The 23,104-nt window shown below is 50.7% G+C and overlaps 4 protein-coding genes across 8 annotated transcripts; 3 read left to right on the forward strand and 1 right to left on the reverse strand.

Annotated features, from left to right (window-relative positions):
* Positions 1-59: 59 nt before the first annotated feature.
* On the forward strand, positions 60-19,684 carry med16 (mediator complex subunit 16). 4 transcript variants are annotated; one of them, XM_015052551.1, is made up of 16 exons: positions 63-406; positions 493-1,060; positions 1,126-1,233; positions 1,386-1,555; positions 2,622-2,903; positions 2,987-3,136; positions 3,206-3,311; positions 16,029-16,184; positions 16,262-16,470; positions 16,550-16,756; positions 16,822-17,032; positions 17,101-17,243; positions 17,329-17,521; positions 17,746-17,962; positions 18,034-18,117; positions 18,198-19,684. In XM_015052551.1, exons 2-16 carry the CDS (start codon positions 919-921, stop codon positions 18,322-18,324), a joined length of 2,505 nt encoding a protein of 834 aa, XP_014908037.1. In that variant the 5' UTR covers positions 63-406; positions 493-918; the 3' UTR covers positions 18,325-19,684. The 4 variants fall into 4 exon arrangements, with proteins under 4 accessions (XP_014908039.1, XP_014908037.1, XP_014908036.1 ...); XM_015052550.1 differs by having other exon boundaries at positions 876-1,060; XM_015052552.1 differs by having other exon boundaries at positions 64-406; positions 876-1,060; positions 17,101-17,234.
* Positions 3,464-5,267, forward strand: apmap (adipocyte plasma membrane associated protein; the record flags this gene model as incomplete). The annotated part of the gene is made up of 5 exons (XM_015052543.1): positions 3,464-3,638; positions 3,706-3,880; positions 3,965-4,099; positions 4,175-4,367; positions 4,847-5,267. Coding segments are annotated over 5 exons (888 nt in total), but the record flags the coding sequence as incomplete, so codon positions are not given.
* Positions 5,504-13,242, reverse strand: cst7 (cystatin f). 2 transcript variants are annotated; one of them, XM_015052573.1, is made up of 5 exons: positions 13,232-13,242; positions 7,585-7,963; positions 7,207-7,385; positions 5,766-5,885; positions 5,504-5,695 (listed from the first exon to the last, which is right to left on the reverse strand). In XM_015052573.1, the coding sequence occupies exons 2-5, from the start codon at positions 7,625-7,627 to the stop codon at positions 5,579-5,581; spliced, it is 459 nt and encodes a 152-aa protein (XP_014908059.1). In that variant the 5' UTR covers positions 7,628-7,963; positions 13,232-13,242; the 3' UTR covers positions 5,504-5,578. The 2 variants fall into 2 exon arrangements, with proteins under 2 accessions (XP_014908059.1, XP_014908058.1); XM_015052572.1 differs by lacking the exon at positions 13,232-13,242 and adding an exon at positions 8,164-8,607 and having other exon boundaries at positions 7,585-8,120.
* Positions 19,215-23,104, forward strand: plppr3b (phospholipid phosphatase related 3b). The gene is made up of 8 exons (XM_015052554.1): positions 19,215-19,296; positions 19,998-20,103; positions 20,439-20,624; positions 20,708-20,834; positions 20,910-21,105; positions 21,175-21,232; positions 21,324-21,497; positions 21,681-23,104. Exons 2-8 carry the CDS (start codon positions 20,002-20,004, stop codon positions 23,007-23,009), a joined length of 2,172 nt encoding a protein of 723 aa, XP_014908040.1. The 5' UTR covers positions 19,215-19,296; positions 19,998-20,001; the 3' UTR covers positions 23,010-23,104.

Below are 23,104 nucleotides of genomic sequence, written 5' to 3' on the forward strand. Positions count from 1 at the left end.
ACCCTCCTATATGTCTGGGTCCTCCGTGCAGTGCGGGCTGCCCGCGGCGCCTTTTCAGTAATCAGCAGACAGGTTTAACAGAGCGTAATGGAGATCATCTATAGAAAAATTAAACTTGACGCCAAAAAGAAAACGGAACACTGATTATGTGAAACTTGTTGATGAGATGCTTTAATAATTCAGTTTTACATTCAGGCAGCTGTTTGTACAGCTTTAGTTGGATTGGGGGTGGGACCGAGTCTGGCTGTTTTACAACACCGTCTTTAGCTCCATTTCTTGAATAGGCCTCAGTTCTACTAATTCTACTGATTCGGCCTTGTAATTCATATTAAAGTTTTATTCTACAGTTTCGTTTTTTCCTGAGACTGAAAAAGATTCTTTATTTTCTCGCCGCTTAATCAGTCAGGTAAGCTAACAACAGCTAGTAGATGCTAGCATTTGCTGAAAAAACTGAATTAAACTGGCTAACCAGCGGACTTTAAACACCTCCAGCTTCTGGACCTGGTGTTGTCTGACATTGGGTCCAGTTCGGCTGCAGTTTTACTTTAAAAAGGCTGTTCTTATAAAGGATAAGTATAGATTTCTGCTAAAATCCAATCAAACCAACGGACCCAACCTGGCTTAAATGAGCAACTTTTAAAGGGGATTCTGAATTAATCAGAACTCAGCCTATTAAACAGGATAATATGATTTAAATCTCAAAATTTATTTATTATTTTTCCCAGTTTCCATAAGCAATGCGACCCCTGCTGATAAATGCTACTGGGCCTATCCCAGTTTACACCAGAACTGAATACTTGACCTACGAAGATCAGAACCAGTAGACGGACCTGACCTGGAACAGAAAGCCTCACCAGATGTTTGTTTTCTCTCAGGTGAGGCGCCCACCTGTCCTGGTTCTTCTTCTGTGATTCAGTCATGGAGCTGGCGTATGTGTGCGACTGGGAGAAGCGTCCGAAGAGCACCCACTGTCCGTCCATCCCACTGGTGAGCTCCTGGTCCTGCAGGAACCTGGTGGCCTTCACCACCGACCTGAAGAACGACGATGACGACACCAAAGGTAGGCAGGAACCAGAGACCTGGGAAAACCCACTTTGACCTAATCAGAACCCGTTCATCTTCCAGATGTCAGTCACATGATCCACATCATTGACACAGAGCATCCGTGGGACGTATTCTCCATCAACTCTGGCCACAGTGAAGTCATTTCCTGTCTGGAGTGGGACCAATCAGGTGAGCTTTACCCAAGTCACCTGTTGTCCAGGTTCTGTAACTCCTGGGGGTTCTGACCCAGTTCTGCAGGGTTTTAAATGCTGGTTTCTTATGTTTCTGGTTCTCTGTTGTGTCTCGCTGTGTTTTAACTCGGTCCCGCCCCGGTTCTAAAGGCTCCCGCCTGCTGTCGGCGGACGGCGACGGCAGGATCCGGTGCTGGTCGATGTCAGAGCACCTGGTGAACAGCTGGGAGAGCGCCCTGAGCAGCTCGGTGGACGGAGACCCCATCGTGGCGCTGAGTTGGCTGCACAACGGCGTCAAGCTGGCGCTGCATGTAGAGATGGTGAGGTCACTTCCCGGAGGCCGCGGGCTGCTGCTGAGAAACGAGATATTTTCTCGTCTCTCCAGGTCCATTGATGTCGTGTGTAAAAGTGAAACCACAAAGACAACAGTCACTGTTCAACTTCACAATCAACCAGAATTTATTCAAACAACCAAATGCATAAAATTACATCAACAGCTCAACATAATCATCAGAAACCAAAGCCACAAGAAGAAATTAATTACTTTAGAAAATGCAAAATACGAAGACGCGCCTTCAGAGAGCTCTGAGTGGCAGTTAAGACAGATCCTCCACCCAGCGATCTGATTGGCTGTTTTAGCTCCATTACTTCTATATCCAGGTGTTTCTACTGCCTGGCGTCTGCCGTTTAGAGGCGTCTGCCTGCCTACAGCAGCACCACGCCATCAGTGCTGCTGTAGGCAGAGACATGCAGGTGATACCGAGGCCCAGGATGGATCCATCGCTGTCTAATCCTCCTTTCCCAGAGAAAGAACAATAGATGTTCATTTCATACAGAAAGAAAGCAGGACCAAAGTTTATCAGCTATCTGCGTTTCTCATTTCAAACTGGTTCCTGAACCCACAGAGCTCTGCTGACCTCTGACCTCTGACCCAGGGCATCAATCAGCGGATTTGATTATAAAAATTAACACACATTTCATATAATATCTTGAAACTCTGATAAAACAGACATGAGCAGTTTCACTACCAACACATCCGTTACACTCTGATGTTCTGATTAGTTTCCAACTTCTTTGGTTATAATGAACTAAAACATTTTCAGATAAATTTATGACTTATAGACTCTTAAGAATGTGATCTACTATAAAAACTACTGTTTAGACTAATTTTAATCAAATCGTGATCATTATATCTAAGAAAATGTTCTACTGATCAAATTATGTATTGATTAAATCATGAGTCTAAATCTGACCTAAATTAAGGCCGACTCAAAACAATCAGGATCAGTCTAATGTTTCAACATGTGCTAAAGTTAAACGTCATTAAAACTAGCATAATTAAACTAAATTTTCCAACACTGGGCTTTTCCTGTCCTCTCGCCGTAGTCTGGCTCCACCAACTTTGGAGAAAAGTTCTCGCGGGTCAAGTTCTCGCCGTCGCTGACGCTGTTCGGTGGGAAGCCGATGGAAGGCTGGCTGGCGGTGACGGTCAGCGGCCTGGTGACGGTTTCGCTGCTGAAGCCGGGGGGCGCTCTGCTGACGGCCAGCGAGAGCCTGTGCCGTCTGCGGGGCCGTGTGGCGCTGGCCGACATTGCCTTCACCGGCGGCGGGAACATCGTGGTGGCGGCGACCGACGGCAGCAGCTCCTCACCGGTCCAATTCTACAAGGTGAGGGCAGAAGGTAATGCTGTTGCTACGGTAACATGACGCTCAGGCAAGGCACACAATAACCAGGTGGTGTGTGTGTGCAGGTGGTGGTGAGCGTGGTGAGCGAGAAGTGCCGCATCGACACAGAGCTGCTGCCGTCGCTCTTCCTGCGCTGCACCACCGACCCGCTGCGGAGGGACAAATATCCGGCCGTCACGCACCTCAAGTTCCTGACCCGGGAGAACTCCGAGCAGGTGAGTGCCACCGGTTCGGGGCTGGCCAGGTCAGAACCGGCCCCTCTCTGACGGCCCCTCCGGTTGCAGGTGCTGCTGTGCGCGTCCAATCAGAGCGGCAGCATCGTGGAGTGCTGGTCCCTCAGGAAGGAAGGACTTCCTGTCAACAACATCTTCCAGCACCGCTCTCCAGTTGGTAAGACCCCNGTAACACAATGACAACACCGATGTTCTCACTAGTTTGTTTTGGCCTGTGGTCAACAAAGATGGCGCCGAGCGACGTAAACGTCATACACTGTGACGTCAGCTCCAAACCTCTATAGGCTGAAAGTGGCAGAACAAATCTGATTGGCTGAGCATGGCTCCGCCTCCAGACTGACCCTGGTTTTCCTCTGTCCCCCTGCAGGCGCCAGGGAGGATGAGCCCACCTGTGGGCGTCCCCTGGGCATCAGGGCGGGGCCTAATGGGACGTTGTTCGTAGCCGACGCCTACCTAGGCGTGTTTGAGGTCGACCCTGCCACAGGTGAGCTTTGACTGGACCCTCCACAACCCCTGCTTCCAGGTGGAGCTGACGACGCGACTCCCTGCAGGTGCGGTGACCCGGCTGGTGGCGGGGGGGCAAGAGGTCGGCGGCAGGAAGCTGTCGTTCATCAACGACGTGGCGGTGACGCAGGATGGCAGGAAGCTGTACTTCACCGATTCCAGCAGCAGGTGGCAGCGCCGGGACTACCTGCACCTCATCATGGAGGCCACGGCGGATGGAAGGTACAACCCGCCGCCTGGGTCAAAGGTCAAAGGTCAGCTGCTAGGACCCTTCAGAATAAAAGCCTGTCCTCATGTCCGCCTCAGAGTGCTGGAGTACGACACGGAGACGCGGGAACTAACTGTCGTCATGGAGAACCTACGCTTCCCCAACGGCATCCAGCTGCTGCCGGACCAGGAGTCGGTTCTGGTGGCCGAGACCACCATGGCCCGGATCCGCAGGTGAGCCCGACACTGACCCAGGACCACCCCGGTCCACAGGTGCTCTCCTCCCTGACCGGCTCTGTCTCCATCCAGGGTCCATGTGGCGGGCCTCAACAAGGGGGGCATGGACACGTTTGTGGACAACCTGCCTGGTTTCCCGGACAACATCCGGCCCAGTTCCTCCGGAGGATACTGGGTCTCCATGGCGGCGGTCCGGCCCAACCCCGGCTTCTCTATGTTGGACTTCCTGTCCCAGAGACCCTGGGTCAAGAAGCTCATCTTCAAGGTGAAAAAGGCCCATCAGTTTCATGTGACCTCTGACCTGCTAGATGAGAAACTAATGAGAATGCCTGAGATGTCCTAGTCAAAGGCTGCGTTCATCCAGCAGATCTTGATGCTGCTGCTGATTAAACCCGACTGCAATGTGAGGTCTGTGTGACCGAAGAGGAACGTAGCCACCGCCCAGCAGCGCTCGGTTTACGGCAGTAAAGATGGCCGCCGCAGCGCTCGGTTTACGGCAGTAAAGATGGCCGCCGCAGCGCTCAGTTTACGGCAGTAAAGATGGCCGCCGCAGCGCTTGGTTTATGGCAGTAAAGATGGCCGCCGCAGCGCTCTGTTTACGGCAGTAAAGATGGCCGCCGCAGCGCTCGGTTTACGGCAGTAAAGATGGCCAAAAAGTCGCTGGGTGACGCAGCCTCAGGCAGCAGCAGTTTTCCACCAGGTCAAAGGTCACGTTGTCCTCCTCTCTCGGTTTCTGCCCTGCAGCTGTTCAGCCAGGACGTCCTCATCAAGGCCGTCCCCCGCTACAGCCTGGTGGCGGAGATCCAAGATGGCGGCGTCTGTAGGCGGAGCTTCCACGACCCCAACGGCCTGGTGGCCGCCTACGTCAGCGAGGCCCACGAGCATCATGGGAAACTCTACATCGGATCCTTCCGCTCGCCATACATCGCCGTGCTGGACCTGCAGGGACCGTAGAAGTGGGTCGGAACTGGGTCTGGCCTCCCTCCCTGCTGGTTCTGATGACCCAGTCCTGTTTGGATTAGAACTTGGGGACTTTAAAAGCAGCTGTTGGAAGCTGAGGGGTCCAGTTGGGCCCGGTTCTGGTTCTGTTGCTCGGTCATTATTTCATGTCAGACTGAATGTTCCTGTGTCGCTTCTTCTACTGCTGTAGGACAAGTCTCTGCTTCCACCCTAACCAAAACCGGGACCGGAACCGAGACCGTGACCGGAACCGGAACGTCCTCATAAGGCCGTCCAGGACCTGGTCCTGGTCCCGGTTCCGATTCTGAAAATTGTGAAAAAGTGAAATCAGGCGAGTTAATCGTGATTCGTGAACTTGGTTCTGGTTCGGCCCGGTTTCGTTTAATCCAACCTGTAGACCTACTGGACTCTGGAGGTTCTGGAGAATAGAAAAACCGGGTCTGGATCTGCTGCAACTCTTTATTCACTCATCATTTAAACAAACAGAACCAGATCCTGATCAGAACCGGTTCTGGATCAGACATGGTTCTGGATCAGAACCGGTCCCTGTTGGTGTGATCTGCACAGCAGCTCCAGGGTTTCCCGCCCAGGCTTCCAGGGGATCAGCCACAGCTCCAGGTGACACCGAAAGGTCTGGACAGAGACGGGTCGGTCACAACCTCCAGAACCATCGGGTCCTCCTGCGACTCAGATCCAGACTCACCTGGGCCAGGCGGCCCGGAGGCTGGAGGCGGCACCGGTCCAGGTCCGAAGTCCGGTTTCGTTTGGGACAAACCGTCCTGGAGATCTGGAAGTCCACGATGTACCGGATCCCTCTGACCACCTGGAACACAGAGTGGGTCCGTTAGGTTCTGCTCCGATCCGGAACCAGGCCTGGGTCCAGACCAGAACTGCAGGAATGGGTCTGCTTCAGGTACTAGGCTCAACAGAACCTGGTTCTGGTTCCCACACATCAGACTGAATCTAAACATGCTTTTACTTTGAAAGGAGGTACTGTTTCCTGTGAGCTGGTTCTGCAGTGGAGAAACAGGTTCTGGTTCTGTTGAGCCCTTCTCTGATTGGCTGATTGGTCCAGCCAATCACCACAGACCTGAGCTTCAAATAAACTACTGTTGCTTTAACTGTCCCGCCTCCATCTGTTCTGGTTCTGATCCAGTTCCTCCTTCCAGAAGTTATGACTGCTGGAGGACTGACAGGGCTGACCAATCAGACTGCAGAGTGAAAGTTTCTGACCAATCAGAGTGAAGGTTTCAAATCAAATCAAATGTTATCTGTACAGCACCAAGGCATTTCAAAGAGCAACAATAAAACGTGACATTAAGTCGTTAAATTGATCACGATTCAAATAAAACTAACCAGGAGGGTTTTAGTCTGGATTTAAAGACACTCAGTGTTTCAGCTGTTTTACAGTTTTCTGGAAGTTTGTTCCAGATTTGTGGTGCATAGAAGCCGAATGCTGCTTCTCCTCGTTTGGTTCTGGTTCTGGGGATGCAGAGCAGAACCAGAACCAGAACCTGAGGGTCTGGCAGGTTGATACAACAACAACAGATCTGGTTGTGGTGCTAAACCGTCCAGTGATTTATAAACTAACAGGATTTTACAGTCTGAGCTACAGGGAGCTACAGCTGTAGGACTGTAGATCTGGTGTTATGTCTCCATCTTCCTGGTTCTAGTCAGAACAGCAGCAGCAGCTTCTGGATCAGCTGCAGCTGGAGGATTGATTTGGTGGACAGACCTGTGAAGACGCTGCTGCAGGAAACAATGAGACTGAAGATAAACGCCTGGATGAGTTTCTCTGATCTGAGACATCAGTCCTCTGATCCTGGAGATTCTTCAGGTGGTAGAAGGCCGACTTTGTGACTGTCTTTATGTGGCTCTGAAGGTTCAGGTCAGAGGTCAGAGGTCATCACTACTCCCAGGTTTTGGGTTGATTGCTGGTTTTAGTTGTATTTCTGACCAATCAGAGAGCAGGATCCGCCCACTCATTCCTTCCTAGTAGATTCTCCTCTGGTGGTTCTGGAGAAACTGGACTTCCAGGGTTTTTTTTAACCAGTTGGATCTAGACACCAGAATCCGGACCTGTTGAAGGTTCTGACCTGCCTCCCATACCACCATAGCAACAACTATCTCCAGGTAAGCGGTACCTGTTGCTGCGCTCTGAGGACGGCCGATGGTTTGAACAGGAAGGCGTCATTTGATTGGCTGTTGAAGGAGTGGGCGGCGCCGAGGACGGCCTGCTGAACGGCGGCAGAGTTCTTGCTGATGTCATACGGAGAGCCTGGCATGGGGTGGCCATGATGGCTGCTGGCTGCTGGACCCGGACCTGGAAGAGAAGAACCTTTGGAACCAGCAGAACCCAGGCCGGTCTGCCAGTTTGTTTCGGACCCGTTTGTGTTTGCAGTTCCTGGTTCTCCTGATATCTGTGCCTTTCAGAACCACAGAGAACGATCCAAGGATCTGACCCAAACAGAACCCGGTGCTGGGTCACTTCTGCCCGACCAGAACCAGCCCTCCAACCTTACCCAGAGTGGCGAGCAGCAGCAGCGGCAACATCTTCGCCTCCATCTCGGTTCACTTCCTGTCACCGCAGATCAGCTACTTCCTGTCCCTGTCTCAGCTTCTCTCACACCTGACATCACTTCCTGTGTCTGACACTCTCCCTGGACCCCGCCCCCTTTAGGTGGGGTTCCTCCAGGCTGCGTTCTGACCCCACTGGTTTCCTTTTCTAGCTGCCATCAGTCCTCCTGTCACATTCATGCTGAGGACGTCCAACTGTGTCTCTGTTTAGACCTCAGCAGTTGGACAGGCTGGCTGTCCTCGTCCAGTGTCTGTCCCCTATTAGTGACTGGCTCAGACAGACAGCAAACCCAGAACATCAGAACCACCTCTTGATCAGCACTGCTGAAACCAGTGAGACGGTGGACAATGAGATGTGGTAAATATTATTTAATTTGGTTAAGAATAATTATTGCACCATCAATAAATGACTAATAAATGTTCCTATTGCCAGAGGATCACAGTAACACCTTCATGATCTCATAAAGAGGATGGATGATCTCTGCTAAAATATTTCTGCCATCTTTCATGTTCTTTCAGCAAACAGTTGAGACAGAGATGGTTTTGGTTTCACCACCATTTACCTGCTGTTATACCTGCCATTCAAAGTATTATAGATTGTCTGCTAGTCTGCAGCTCATGTGACCAAACCAAACAAGGAGATGAAAAGATAAAACTTGAGTTAAAATGTTGTTTTAACTTGAGTTGAGTTAAAACTCAAGTTAGAATGTTAAGTTTTAACATTTTAACTCAACAACCTCAAGTTGGGTAACCCCAAAATCACTGGGTCTTCTTAAAAGACTCCGAGAACAGTTCTTAAAAATATAGTCAGTGTTTTCAGCAAAGTTGAAAATTTGCCACAGTTTCAACAGGTTGGCCATCAAGTGAAACTGGAATCACTTTCAAGTCTTGCTTATGTCATTTAATTAGCTCTACTTCCTTAAGAAAATGAAAAGGTACGTTCTTTTGTGAGGGAATTTATCTTTTACTGTTCCAGTAATGCCAGAATTGATAATAAGCAATAAATACTTTGTGGTATTCTGATTTAGTAATTATATTAGTTGTATTACCACCCCCACGCCACTAGAGGCAGTAGAAGACCCAGAAAATGCGACTAAATAGGAGATTTAGAAGTACACAGAAAGCTACAGAATTTGTTAAAAACTGTGAGCTGCGCTGCAGTAGATAAAAGAGAAGTTCAAATACATTCTGAGAGTGAAACTCCTTCCTAAAGGTGAAAATATATCACAGATTTCAAAAGAAAATAAAAACGGAAGTATAGGAAATAGCGCCCCCTTCACTTCCGGATTGCAATGGTCCCATTTCCAAATAAGGTATGAGACGGACAGTGGTCCGTCCGCCCCTTCCTGTTTGCTGCAGCGAGGTCCTTCTCTCCTTTCCTGGGCTGGAAGAACAAGAGTCTAAAAAGTTGTTTCTAAGCTAGTTTTCTGGATTCTAAGTTTGTTGTAATCCATGTTCTGAGTTTTCTCAGGACTTTCTAAGTGCTGTTGAGAAACGAGACATTTTCTACCTGCTGCTCATTGTTCTCTCGTCTCTCCAGGTCCGTTAATGTCGTGTGTGAAAGTGAAACCACAAAGACAACAGTCACTGTTCAACTTCACAATCTTCCAGAATTTTATCCAAACAATCAAATCCATAAAATCAGACCAACAGCTCAACATAATCATCAGAAACCAAAGCCACAAGAAGAAATTACCTTAGAAAAATACAAAAATACAAAGACTCGCCTTCAGAGAGCTCTGAGTGGCAGTTAAGACAGATCCTCCACCCAGCGATCTGATTGGCTCTTTTAGCTCCATTACTTCTATATCCAGGTGTTTCTACTGCCTGGCGTCTGCCGTTTAGAGGCGTCTGCCTGCCTACAGCAGCACCACGCCATCAGTGCTGCTGTAGGCCAGAGACATGCAGGTGATACCGAGGCCCAGGATGGATCCATCGCTGTCTAATCCTCCTTTCCCAGAGAAAGAACAATAGATGTTCATTTCATACAGAAACATTTTACTCAAGAAAGCAGGACCAAAGTTTATCAGCTATCTGTGTTTCTCATTTCAAACTGGTTCCTGAACCCACAGAGCTCTGCTGACCTCTGACCTCTGACCCATGGCATCAATCAGCGGATTTGATTATAAAAATTAGCATGTTTCATATAATATCTTCAAACTGATAAAACAGACACGAGCAGTTTCAATACAAAAACATCTGTTACACCCAATATGTGTGCTGCCTTTTGTAAGTTAAACTGGACCAGCAAGGTTTGAAAACCGCACTAGAGCACCCCCTGGTGGATATTTTACTATGTTGCTTTTGTGACGCTAAAGTTAAAAAAATAGATCCAAGATGGTGGAACGCAAAACCAAACAGCTCGTGGAATAACTGATTACTGTTTTTATTTGTTGTGTTTCAGACAAGATTTGTTCGTAAGTACTGGTTAATTGTGAAAATAATAACTGCCTCTTTGTTTTATGTAATGCTGGTGTAAGTAATGTGTATGTTGAAGTCATTTAGGAAAATGTTTTTCGTTTTAGCTCGCAGTAAGAATGGCTATTTTGCTATGTTAGCTAATGTTAAGCCTTGCATGTTGCAGTTTACGATGGCCAAAGTGATGGCAGTGGTCAGAGGCCACTCTTCAATAAACAACTAAAAAAAAAGAAGTTTGGTTATTGAGCGTCGTCGTCTGGCTTCTAGCAGCTGAAAAGATCGAAACCTCAGGGCGAGGACAGCACAATATGTTCTGATTAGTTTTCTACTTTGGTTATATAAAGTGTGGTGATTTGAGTTTCTCTGTTTATTTTTGGTTCTGCTCCCTGTGAGTCTCTGTTTCCCAGGTGTGTCTTGTTTCTGTGATTATCTCCTGTGTATTTAAAGTCACCTGTTGTCTCTGTGTTTTGTCGGATTCTTTGTCATGTCTGTCTCCCGTCAGTCTTTGACAGATCAGTTGCTACCAGCTTTAGCTTCCTGGGACTGTTTGAGCTGCATATTGTCCATTACCCGGGACTGCTCGGCGTTCGCGCTCACCTACAATTCATGACATAAAGAACTAAAACATTTTCAGATGAATATATGAAAAGTAATGAATACTCCACAGTTTCTAACAATAATCTAAATAATAACTGATCAGTCGGATAAAAACACACAAGTGGTGTAGGAGCTATTTTCCCATTTTTTGGTTAAATTTTAGAATTTAAATTGCTTAGTTTATTCTTATTATTTGTTTGTTTTTTCCAGTTGATTTATCATTAGATTTTTTGTTTTGTTGTTTATAATTTCTTTGATTAGGAATTCCCATAATTAGTTAATTAATTTCAGTTGGGATGTGGGTATTTCACGGTATAAATAGGTGGGTCTTAGGTAGCTTATTATGCACGTGGGTGGTCATAAGGTTTTTTACCAGCCAATCAGTCACATCGGGTTTTTGTTAGTCAGAGAACAGGTACAGGAATAGGAGCAGAAGCCTGTAACCCTTTTGCCTGAACTACAAATAAACCCAAAGAACTATATTTTGACTTTGATTCCCTTTTTGCTGCGTAAACCAGAATCCACGGTGCATCAGGTGACTATTTGAGTTGGATTTACTTTTGTTTTGATCACTTTCGAGTTTTTGAGCTTTTTGATTTTTTGAATTTAAGTTTGGGGACAAATAGTCACTACAAGTGGGTCAGATGTTTGAGCCACAGTCAGACATGCTGGCGAAATTGTTTACGTCAGAGAGACTTTATTATTATAACAGTATTAATAACCTGGTTAAACTGGTGAATGTCAACATGCAATATTAAATATATTTATTATGATCATAGGCGTCCAGTTTCTGAACGGGAACGTGTCCCCACCAATATTTCCACCTTTTTTCCTTTATGTTCCTGCATCTATTAGCGGACAGTAACTCGGCAGCAGCTGCTCCTTGTGTTCAGAGCATTATCAGCTTCTTAACATTATTTTGCAAAAACGTAAATATTGAGTCCTCTCAGTGATCTATAGTGGACTGGACGTCACGTGACCTGCTGTGCGCGGCAGTGCGCCACGTGCCAGAGGTGGGACCAAGTCACTGTTTTGCAAGTCTCAAGTCTTTGTCCTCAAGTCCGAGTCAAGTCTTGATTTTAATGACTCGAGTCCAAGTCATGTGACTCGAGTCCCCAGCTCTGCCACGTGCGCTGGTGCTTTGCATTGAGTCTGGAATATCGGTGGTCTGGAAAATGACACAATCAAGCACAGAATCTGAAAAGGGGACGTAATGTTTTGCTATTAATGGTCAACGCTATGACAGCAAGATAAGAATCTAAGGGAATTACATTTCACAGGTCAGTAAAAAGTTTTAATTTAAAAATCTAAAGTGTCGAGTAGGTTAGTAGCCTAATGCTGTATCTTGACTTGGATTCAGTGGAATCAAACGATGCCCAGTAATGGCGCCGCAGGTTCGCTAGCTGTAGCGGCTAATGGCCGCCGTCCGGTCCAGGAGCATCGATGGTCTCTCTGCTCCCTGTCCTCTCTTGTATGAAGAGCTCCAGTTTCTGAGCGCTCGGTAAAATCAGGTAGTAAAAGGCAACTACATTATTGTGATATCACAGAAAATGTTGGTGGATTTTTAATTATTTTCAACTGTAAGCAAGCATTGAGCAAATCTACAGACTCATTCCATAAATTAGAATATGTTAGTAATTCCATCACCAAGTCAAAGACATTATAGATTAACTAGAACATTTCTGAAGAAGTTCAAAGTGTGGCCGTGGGTTGGAACCCAGCGTTCTGATGCTGAGATTTAGCATCAATGCTCGGCTTAGCTAAAATAATATTAATAGCATGTGGGAAATCTCAAGCATGCTGACTAAGTTGGACTTACTCCATTCAGTAGCTTTAAACTAGTGTATAAGCTAAAAAGAGCCAAAATACTAATGTTGTTAGCCTAAATGCTGTCAGTAGCATGTGGGGTATCACTAGCATGATGTCTTTCATTGACTTTCTCCATTCAGTATATTAAACATGGCTAATACATAAACACAGCTAAAATGCTTATTTTGGGGAGAAGGGTAATGCTAGCTAGTGCATTGCTTTGCTCCACAAGGCAGTGCACTAGCAGGGGAAGTGCACTGCTAATGTTTCTGCTAACATGTAGAACAATAGGTGCTTCCATGCATTGGTATGGCAGGCCCCAATTAGACAGCTGATGTTTTAACATCTTTACAACTCTTAGTATGTTTAATAGCTGCTAAAAGGTTTAATTTTCTAAAGGTGCTATTAATCTGATGAGCCATATCAGGACGTATATCCTAATTCATTGAGTCAGGCTGTATGGCATTCACATTTCAGTTTTCACTATCGATATTAGCTGGCATTAAATACTGTACCGACTTTTACGAGGCAGAGAATAATGAAGAGGAGTCTTAATTTTATCAAAGAGATAAAGCTTTATTTATATTTAGGAATTGTAAAATGTTTTAAGAGAGACTCGATTTGGCAGCCACTGAGAACCGACATCCAAGGCCTGCTCAGGCCGGGTTTCTCCTCCAGAACCGCTGCAGAAATAGAAACCCACACATGCTATCGCAACCCAAACGGACCTGAAACTGAAACTGTCTAAATTGCTCCACAGCAAAACACCACAAAGGGAGGAAGAGGACCGGCCCCTCTGCTCTGATGCAGCTCCTTCTGGCCGTCAGACCGGTCCCATGAGTTAAAAACAGTCAACAGCTACAAAAGAGATCACAAAGGGTTTTTAAAAGACCATTGAGCTACCAGTCTGATGACAAGACCCCCCCTGGAGTTCAAGTGAATAACGACCCCCCTCTGTTGGATGGGTCACTGGAGCACGCCTCAGTCAGGTGGGTTAACTGCGGCTCCAAGGGCTCATCTGAGCCCCGGCCCCTAACTGCCTCTCCTCCTGCACCAGGAACTGCAGCGCTGCTCCAACCTGGTGCCACACAGAACAAGAAATGAGTCCGTCAGGTGAACCCGGGTGCTGCTCATCAGCTCCTCACTTCAGCAGCAACTGTTCCTGCTCACCACAATAGTGGACATAAATACAGAATAGTAATATTATATTCACAAAATATAAACGATAATAGTCCATCTTTCTTGTGAAACGTTATCCCCCCCGAGTCCTCAGGTCAATAGTCCGTCGATGTGAACAACAATATGCCGCAGTGCTGAGTAGGAGGGCACCGATTTATCGGTGCCGATTTTCTTAATTTTGGAAGATCAGTGATCAGCCGATTTTTACATGTTAAGTGGATCTTATCCGCTGATCCCGTCTAGCTTGGCAAAGGTCTAAGATTCAACCACTGTCCTCTTCTGCTGCCTGGTGAGAGAGGTTTGACTAGCAGACCGGTGCTCCAAGTTATGTCTGCACGTCTTTAATTAACACTCAGCCCGCTGTTGCCAACTCAACAACTTTCTGGCTTTGAGCAACTTTTCAGACAAAAAAGTTGGAATCGGCAGGTTAAGCTTTTTAACACATCAGTAATCTCTGATCAACCAGAAAGCTGCAATCGGTGCCTCACCCCTAGCGCTGAGGCATCTTCTGCTGTTAGCTTAGCCAAGTAGGAGGGATGACCGCTCCAAGATGGCCGCCATATTTCTGAGTGCTCCTGAACCTGATCCACATGGTTCTCTAGAGAACTGCTGGTCCTGGTTCGGGTTCTGGTCCTGGTCTTGGTTCTGGTTCTGGTCCTGGTTCTGGTTCTGGTCCTGGTTTTGGTTCTGGTCCTGGTCCGGGTTCTGGTCCTGGTCCTGGTCCTGGTCCTGGTCCTGGTCCAGGTTCTGGTCCTGGTCCGGCCCAGGCCGGTGTTCTGTCAGTGAGCAGTCAGTTACTTGCACAAGATCCGACGAAAATGACTCAGTAAATTGTTAATAGCTAGATGGGTGTTCCTGCGTTGTCATGGTTTCCAAGTGTATTTAAAGCTGCAGTCGGCTGTAAAACCCCTCCCTGTTCCTGGATGATTGTCCGACCGGATAGCGGCTAAGTCAGGCTGCTAATAACGAAGTTTATGACGATCTGACTTCTATGTAGCTGATTGATCACAGCTTTACTTGTCTGACGGATGTCTCTGCAGCGATCCGACAGAAAGCCCCCTGCTGAGCCGACCCACCTGAACATGGAGGCCTCTGCCAGCAGGGGGAGCTGTTGATCTGCTGATGAAGGAACTCCTCTTCCTCATGGCTTTGATGTTGATGGTGATGAAGAGGAGAGCAGAGCTGCTGGCTGGAGACGCTGAGGAGGACGCTGGATGAGCCGGCGTCCTCGTGCCGGCCCAGGTCCTGGTCGTCTCCATGGCGATGCTGTGTGGTGGTACCTTACCGGCCTGGAGGGCTGCAGAGACCCCGGACCGGCACAGCTCAGCCCCGGTCAGCCACACACTGAGACCACCAGCTCTCTGACCCATCTGCTTTCTGTGGGTAAGTCTGAAGAGGTCAGAACCAGTACTTCTGGGTCAGAACCGGTACCTCTGTAGGGAGGATTCTGTGGCCGGTCGGACCTTGAGGGTCTGTTTGCTCCATGAACCTTCAGTTTCCCTCAGTGAAATTTGAAATGTTGACCGTCACATTTCTCCTCCTCTTGGTTCGGAGACGTTGGACTGAAATTATTCCCAACATAATTTAGATGAGTTGCTGTTTTTATTGCGGTGTGTTTTTGTCATGAAGTGGTGTGGCTGAGGTGAGGATGAGAACGCAGGTAGACCCAGGAAGTGATGGAAATGATGAGTTTAATGATAATAATCCAAGCACAGAACAACGGAGAACAGCACGGGGAAACGGACATCACACGACGAGGATCCGACAAGAGACAAGGACAACAGGTGGGTTTAAATACACACGGGGTGATGAAGGGGACGAGACACAGGGAGCAAACTGAACACAAAAAACTCCAAAAACAATTACACAGAAACACGATCATGACAGTTTTCTGCTGAGTCAGGTCTGATATTCACAAAATAACTATTGGATTTATTTATGACACTCTTCTTATTGCTAATATTCTGATTATTAGTTATAAAATGCTGTGGATAATTGTTGCTGTTAGAAGTTTCCTGATAATATTTAAAATGTTCCATGTCGCCTTAGTATTATTTTTATTACTATCTAATAATTTATAATATTCCTTTTTACATGCCTTTATAATATCATATTATATTTATATTTCTTATGCTTGTTTTCTGATTCAGTAGTTTTATAAATTTCCTTTAAAGATTGTTTTTCTTATTTCATACATTTTCTGTTCCTTTTATAATCCGCTGCTCATTTTTCTGCTTTTCCTCCTAATTTCCTTAACTGCCCAGTTTTATCTTATAGTAATTTTAATATTCTTCAAATCCTTCANGACGTCCCGACCCCTGACGTCCCGACCCCTGACGTCCCGACCTCTGACGTCCCGACCTCTGACGTCCCGACCTCTGCGCAGTGGGCGAGAAGCAGCCGACCATCTTGAAGTGGCGCATCCTGACGACCACCGGTGACCTGGAGCGCGTCTCCGCTGTGGCGCTGCCCAAGCTGCCCATCTCCATCTCCAACACTGACCTGAAGGTGGCATCAGACACCAAGTTCTGCCCCGGCTTGGGTGAGGAAACGGCGGACCCTGGACTCGTCCTCAGCCCGGCCCTCTGTGACCTGGTCGGGTTCTGGTTCTGGTTGCAGGTCTGGCCCTGGCATTCCACGACGGTAGCATCCAGATCCTGCACCGCCTGTCCCTCCACACCATGGGCGTGTTCTATGGCGCTGCCCAGCGGCCCGGGGACGACGCTGCCATCAAGCGCCCGCGTACCACTGGCCCCGCCCTCCACTTCAAGGCGCTGCAGTTCTCCTGGACCTCGCTGGCGCTGGCCGGGGTGGACGGCCACGGAAAGGTGAGGCCCGTCTCAGTCTGTTTGCACGTGAGGCTGAATCTCTTCAGAGGAAACCTTTAATCCTGCTGTCTGTCCTCAGCTCCACATGCTGCGCGTGTCGCCCTCTATGGGCCAGGTGCTGGACATGAACACCACACTGCGACACCTGCTGTTCCTGCTGGAGTACTGCATGGTGACAGGCTATGACTGGTGGGATGTGCTGCTGCACGTGCAGCCCAGCATGGTGCACAACCTGGTGGAGAAGCTGCATGAGGAGTACATGCGGCAGAACCAGGCACTGCAGCAGGTCAGCACTGCATGGCCGCCGCCGCCGCCATGCACCCTCTCTCCGCTAATCTCTGATCTCTGCAGGTTCTGGCCACGCGCATCGTAGCCGTCAAGGCGTCTCTCTGCAAACTCTCCACGGCGACGGCAGCGCGGGCGTGCGACTTTCACGCCAAGTTGCTGCTCATCGCTATCAGCTCCACCCTGAAGTCCCTGCTACGTCCACACGTCCTCAACACGCCGGACAAGAGTCCAGGCGACCGGCTGACTGAGATCTGCGCCAAGAACACCGACACAGGTAAGAGCCAGGTGAGCGGCCGCATGGCTGGGCGAACGGCGTCTGACCTGGGCGGTGTGTGTCCTCAGACATCGATAAGGTGATGATCAACCTGAAGACAGAGGAGTTCGTCCTGGACGGCCCCCCCCTGCAGTCCCTGCAGCAGCTCATCCAGTGGGTGGGAGACTTCGTCCTCTACCTGCTGGCCAACCTGCCCAACCAGGTGAGCCAGGTGGGTGACCTCACGGCGGCTTAGCCTGCAGCCGCCTCATCCAGCCAAGGTGAGAGCCGTTGACCCCTGACCTGTCATCCCGCAGGGCTCGGCGGTGCGGCCTGGGTTCGGCTTCATGAGAGACGGGGCGTCGCTGGGAATGCTGCGGGAGATGCTGGTGATGATCCGGATCTGGGGCCTGCTGAAGCCCGGCTGCCTGCCCACCTTCACCGCCATGTCGGACAACCAGGACAGCATGCAGCTGCTGTTCCGGCTGCTCACCAAGCTGTGGCTGTGCTGTAAGGCGCCGCAACACCACACCTCGCTTGCTAGCGCAGCACGCAGCTGCAGCATGTCTCTCTGATATGTATGACTGTAACATGGAGGGCAGGTGGTGCATTCAGGGGTCTTGGGGAAAGCAAAGCTTCAGTGGTCTTATGAGTCGTTTTACATAAATCAGATGTTATGGTTTCAATGACGGGCACCTGACGCTAAGCCCCGCCTCCTGTCCCCTGATTGGCAGCGCGGGACGACGGCCCCCCCCAGGAACCCGACGAGAGCCTGATAGACGAGTGCTGCCTGCTGCCCAGTCAGCTGCTGGTTCCCAGTATGGACTGGCTCCCAGTGAACGACGGCATCATCGTGAAGCTGCAAGGGAAGCTGCCGCTGCGGCTGCAGTTTGGGAAAGCCTCGTCGCTGCAGGGGGTGGGAGTCTCCGCCCCCCTGGATGTGTTCACCAGGTAAACCTCACCCCTGCCCGTTGCAGCACAGGGCTCTGGCTGCAGGTGAGCTCACCTGTGTTTGTGTTCAGGAGTCCTGGAGCTCAGAAGATGGACAACCTGCGCTGCATTCACATGGGTGTCAGCCCCACCGAGGAGAGCAAGGCCTGCACTAGGTGAGTCCACAGGAAGTGATGTCATTGCAACACCCAATCACTTGGAGCCCCGGTAACCTGTGACACACCGCCCCCTACAGGTGTGGCTGCGTGACAATGCTTCGCTCCCCCAACAAGACGAACGCCATGAAGCAGTGGGAGCAGCGCTGGATCAAGAACTGCCTGTGTGGAGGTCTGTGGAGGAGGATGCCGCCCACCTTCACCTGAACGCACCTGGCCAGGCGTGGCCAGGTAGCCATGAAGATGTCTGAAGGAAGCTCCTGCTTCCTCTGTTTGCTGCAGAGAGGCTGCAGCGCCCCCTGTATTCTGTAAATAAAACCTGTTTTCTAATAAAAGCATCAAACTTCTTCAGCTCCGTCATCTCAGTGAAGGTTAGGAACGCAGCCATGCTAGCAGCAGGCGCCATGCTACTAGCAACAGGGTCTACTATATCTAGCAATGGGGTTAGGCCACCTAGAAATGTGGTTAGCTGCCTAGCAACATTGTCTATCACCTAGCAACGGGCTTATACACCTAGCAACAGGTCAACCAAACTTATCAATGGGGCTAGCCACCTAGCAACAGAGTTGACCACCTAGCAACGACTTACAACACCTGGCAACGGGGTCAATTACCAGAATCTACTCCTCCCACTCAAGAGTTCTGCTGTAAGCAGGTCAGCTGGTTCTGGTCCAGATGAGGCATCAGACTAGTGTTCCATAGACTTCCATATAAAGCCCAACCCAGCCAACAGGTGGGGGAACCTGGACCACCATCTTAGAACCACAGACGGAACCAATACAGATCTGTTCAGAGCACCAACAGAACCGGGCCGGTCCACACAGAAAGAACTCAACTGGGGGTTTGGGTCAGAACCACCAGAACCGTCATGTTCTGCTGATCAGCTGCAGTGTTTCACGGAACAGACGGGGGGCGCTCTTTCTCCTCTCTCTTTTCTGTCTCTTTTCTCTCCCACCCGCACGCGCAGCTCGCCCCCGCCGCGCCGCCGCATCGCCCGCAGACAGAAAGACGTTCACGGATCTGCGGAAGCTGCAGAGGAACGTTGTCCGAACCAGAGCCGGATGGGTTTGGATCGGAACCAGAGCCAGCAGCAGCCGAACTAACTGGACCGCAGCCAGCAGCTCTGCGGGAACGTACGGTACCGGGAGAGAGACAACCTGAACAGGTCCGGGATCTAAGGTGAGACCGAACCGTTCTGCTGCGTGCACACGTGTGTTTATCTGTGCATGTGCACGCGCTGCAAGCAGAACGTTCCTGGTCCAGATGAACCGGTTTGCAGGAACACCTGTCTCACCTGCCTGTCTGCCTGTCCGGACGGGTTCTGGGTTCTGATTGGTCGGAGTGTCGTAGCGCGGGGGAGGATGAGGATGATGAAGCCTCCCGCTCCCTTCGTGTCTAGCTCAGTGATTACTGATTGGATCTGTCCTGCAGAATCTCTGACCCGGTCCACAGCGCCGCTGATCCAGAACCAGTGTGGTTGCGGCCGATCTCACCAGATCAAACAGTTGAAGGTGGGACCGACGCGGTCCGGTTGGGTCCGGTCTAAACACACAAAGAAGCTGTAGCAGTCTGAGAAGAAAAGAACTGGATCCAAACAGCACCGAACCCAGAACCAGAACCCTTCCTGTGTTTGGTGTTGATTTGTCTGGATGCGATCGGGCCCAGCAGGTCCATGTTGGACTGCAGGTGGTGACCCGGTTCTGGAGGGAGTTCTGGTTCTGGACTCCAGGTGTGTGTGACGCACAGCAGGAGAGAGAGCACCCAGTAGCAGCATGACCCCAAAGAAAGTTTTAGAGCCCAAACATCTCTCTGTGTGTGTGTGTGTGTGTGTGTGTGTGTGTGTGTGTGTGTGTGTGTGTGTGTGTGTGCGCGTGTTCCAGGTTCATGAGGATGATGATGATGATGAGCTCCTCGACCACAGAGAAGATGAAGAAGAAGGCTCCCAAGGATAGTCTGACTCTCCTGCCATGTTTCTACTTTGTCGAGGTCAGAGGTCACCCAGGGATAAAGATAGAGCTAAATTATTGAAAACTATGAACATCAGTTAGAGAAACTTAAATATCTATACTAACATGACCTGTGCAGACAGAAACAATCGATCTCAGGATCACAGATTGTCTTTAACCATCAAAGTTTTTAGAGAGATCTGACGTTCAATAAACATTTCATAATTATCTTCATGAGATTTTCCTGATTTGCTCTTTTTGACCCAGGACTTTGATGAGTTGACGGTCCAGAAGTTGCAGAGAGGTTCCGCTTCCAGAACCTCGCTGCAACTTCTGGACCAGAAGGGAACTTGACTGTGTGTGTTCTGGTGGCAGCTGCCCATCGTGGCTTCTTCTATGGTGTCACTGTACTTCCTGGAGCTGACGGACGCGGTGCAGCCGGCCCAGGCGGGATTCCGCTGCGGCGACCGGGCCCTCAGCATGCCATACGTAGACGGAGGAGACGAGCTGATCCCGCTGCTGATGCTGCTGAGCCTCGCCTTCGCCGGCCCGGCCGCCTCGGTACGAGGCCATGCCCACCCAGCGACCTCACAGACCAAGAACCTGACCCGGGTCAGCTAAGGTGTGTTTGTTTTGTGTGTCAGATCATGCTGGTGGAGGCGGCGGTTTACTGCCTGCAGCCTCGCCTGAAGATCCACCGAGCCGAAGGAAGCATCAACGCCGGCGGCTGCAGCTTCAACTCCTTCCTGAGGAGAACCGTTCGCTTCGTAGGTAGGACCCTCACCTGACTGCCTCACCTCTCTAAATGTCCACCTGTCCACCTGTCTGTCTTTCTACCTGTTCCAGGTGTTCATGTGTTTGGGCTCTGTGCGACAGCACTGCTCACTGACATCATCCAGCTGGCGACGGGTTACCACGCCCCGTTCTTCCTCACCGTCTGTAAGCCCAACTACACACTGGCCGGCGGGTCATGTGACCAAAACGCTTACATCACCAGAGACATTTGCTCCGGTCATGACCAGCATGCCATCATGGCGGCCAGGTGCGGCGTGTCCTCCTGTCCGTGTCGCGTTCTCCAGGTAGAGGCTGATTGTTGATGTCTCTCTGGCAGGAGGACGTTTCCTTCCCAGCATGCAACTCTGTCGGCCTTCGCCGCCGTTTACGTCTCGGTGAGCGACGAACCATCTAAAGCCTGTCCTCCCAGTTCCATCTCCAAAGGTTGACTGGTCCTGTTCGTGTGTCTCCCCTTTTACCCCCCAGATGTACTTTAACTCCACCATCTCCGACTCCACCAAGCTGCTGAAGCCGGTCCTGGTCTTTGCATTTGCCATGGCGGCGGCGCTGACAGGCCTCACTCAGATCACGCAGCATCGCAGCCATCCCGTCGACGTCTATGTGGGATTCCTGATCGGCGCCTTCATTGCTGCATATCTGGTGAGACCCCACATATGTGAGATCAGCTGCAGTTGCCTTGGCAACTTCACCAGGAGGCTCGGTGCAGCGCTGCGTAGGCGACAGGTCTTCAGGTGTTTTAAAGTTAGACACCTGAAGCGTCTCCACCTGTCTGCCTGGGACTGTTTCCTGTTCTGACGCGCTGCTCCTGTTCCCATTCTCCAGGCGCTTCATGCCGTCGCCAACTTCAGGTCTTCTGATGAGTGCACTCAGGCTCCGTCCCCTCCCCTGCCGGTGGAGGACCCTCTGCGGGCGCTGACAGAGCGCGGACACGATTCGGTGTACAACAAGGGTCCCGCCTCGGCCTCAGAGAGCAACGATGAGATTGCAGCGGCGCCAGCCCCTCTGGAGCGCCTGGAGGGCCTGGGGCCGCTGCAGAGGGAGCAGGGCTCCATGGAGGGCCTGAAGAGGGCCAGCGTAGACGTGGAGCTGCTGGCTCCTCGGAGCCCCATGGGGAAGGAGACCATGCTGACCTTCAGCAACACCCTGCCCAGAACAAGTGTGAACATCAACGGCCCTCTGGGTGCCAGCGAGGCACCAGGGGCCCAGGGAGCGGCGGTGCAGCGGCGGCTGAAGGCGGTGCAGGTCCCGGTGGACCCCATGAGGTCCCAGCAGCTGGTGTCCGAGTGGAAGCAGAAGTCCATGGAGATGCGCGGCTCAGGGCCTCGTGAGGACGGGGACCACGAGCCCAGTGAGGATGGCTCCGAGGCGAGCTCTATGGGGACGGACGATGCCGGTTCTCAGGCGCCCATCTGCCAACCTTCGGTGCACTGCATGAGGGTAGGCTCAGGTCGCAACCCCACCCCTCCTCCAGGTGGTGCCAAAGCTGTGGCAACGCCCAGACCGCCTCAGATCCCTGAAGCTGGACCCCCACCAGTGTCTCCAAAGAGCGCCTTGACCAGGGCTAAGTGGCTCGCCATCCGGGAGAAGACCAGCGGGGAGGCTGCTGGCCGCGGCAGTGTCAGCCAGCCACGCCTCATGCAGGTCATTGCCTTGTCCAAGCAGCAGGGTCTGCTTCCCTCCTCCTCCTCCGAGAGCGCCTCCACTGGCTCCGCTGCCTCCTCCAACACGGATTCCCCCCTCTGTCGCCAGCGAGACGGGCTGGGCATCGTCACCGTGGACGCCCACGCCCCCTATCATCCTGTTGTGCAAACTCCACCCCCTCCACAAGCCCCGCCCCTGGCCGGGAACGGAAGCCCTTGGGAGTGGGCCGCGGTATCCAATGGAGATGACCCACGAGAATCCTACGGCCTCAACAAGCTGACCAGGTTGGACCCGACGGCCCGTGCGAGCAGCTTCCGCCCACGCCGCTCCGCATCACCTGCCATTGACCCCGCCCAGCAGGCAGAGATGGCGGCGGATGCTCAGCGTAGGGAAATGGCCATGAGACGCAAAACGGCGTTAGTTCTACTGGATCGAGAAATCCGCAACCAGACTGAACAAGAAAACTACTACAAGAGTTTACAGGGTCGGAGGTTCAAGGACCAACCGTAACCCCGAGACACCTGGACCAGACCTGGACGGGACAGAGACACCTGGAGGGGACAAAGACACCTGGAGGGGACAGATGGAGGGGACAAAGACACCTG

This window comes from Poecilia latipinna, unplaced genomic scaffold, assembly GCF_001443285.1.
Source record: "Poecilia latipinna isolate Pla-1442-1.1 unplaced genomic scaffold, P_latipinna-1.0 Scaffold1118, whole genome shotgun sequence".
Classification (NCBI taxonomy): domain Eukaryota; kingdom Metazoa; phylum Chordata; class Actinopteri; order Cyprinodontiformes; family Poeciliidae; genus Poecilia; species Poecilia latipinna.

Bases quoted from the DNA above. Each gene is read 5' to 3' on its own strand.
- med16 (XM_015052551.1), top strand. From the start codon at position 919: ATGGAGCTGGCGTATGTGTGCGACTGGGAGAAGCGTCCGAAGAGCACC. The intron at 2,904-2,986 runs GTGAGGGCAGAA...GTGTGTGTGCAG, and splicing joins CACCGGTCCAATTCTACAAG to GTGGTGGTGAGCGTGGTGAG. The intron at 18,118-18,197 runs GTGAGTCCACAG...CGCCCCCTACAG, and splicing joins GAGAGCAAGGCCTGCACTAG to GTGTGGCTGCGTGACAATGC.
- cst7 (XM_015052573.1), bottom strand. From the start codon at position 7,627: ATGGAGGCGAAGATGTTGCCGCTGCTGCTGCTCGCCACTCTGG. The intron at 7,386-7,584 runs GTAAGGTTGGAG...CTTCTCTTCCAG, and splicing joins GCTGCTGCTCGCCACTCTGG to GTCCGGGTCCAGCAGCCAGC. The intron at 5,886-7,206 runs GTACCGCTTACC...TCTGTGTTCCAG, and splicing joins TCCTCAGAGCGCAGCAACAG to GTGGTCAGAGGGATCCGGTA.
- plppr3b (XM_015052554.1), top strand. From the start codon at position 20,002: ATGAGGATGATGATGATGATGAGCTCCTCGACCACAGAGAAGATGAAG. The intron at 21,106-21,174 runs GTGCGGCGTGTC...TCTCTCTGGCAG, and splicing joins CATGCCATCATGGCGGCCAG to GAGGACGTTTCCTTCCCAGC. The intron at 21,498-21,680 runs GTGAGACCCCAC...CCCATTCTCCAG, and splicing joins CCTTCATTGCTGCATATCTG to GCGCTTCATGCCGTCGCCAA.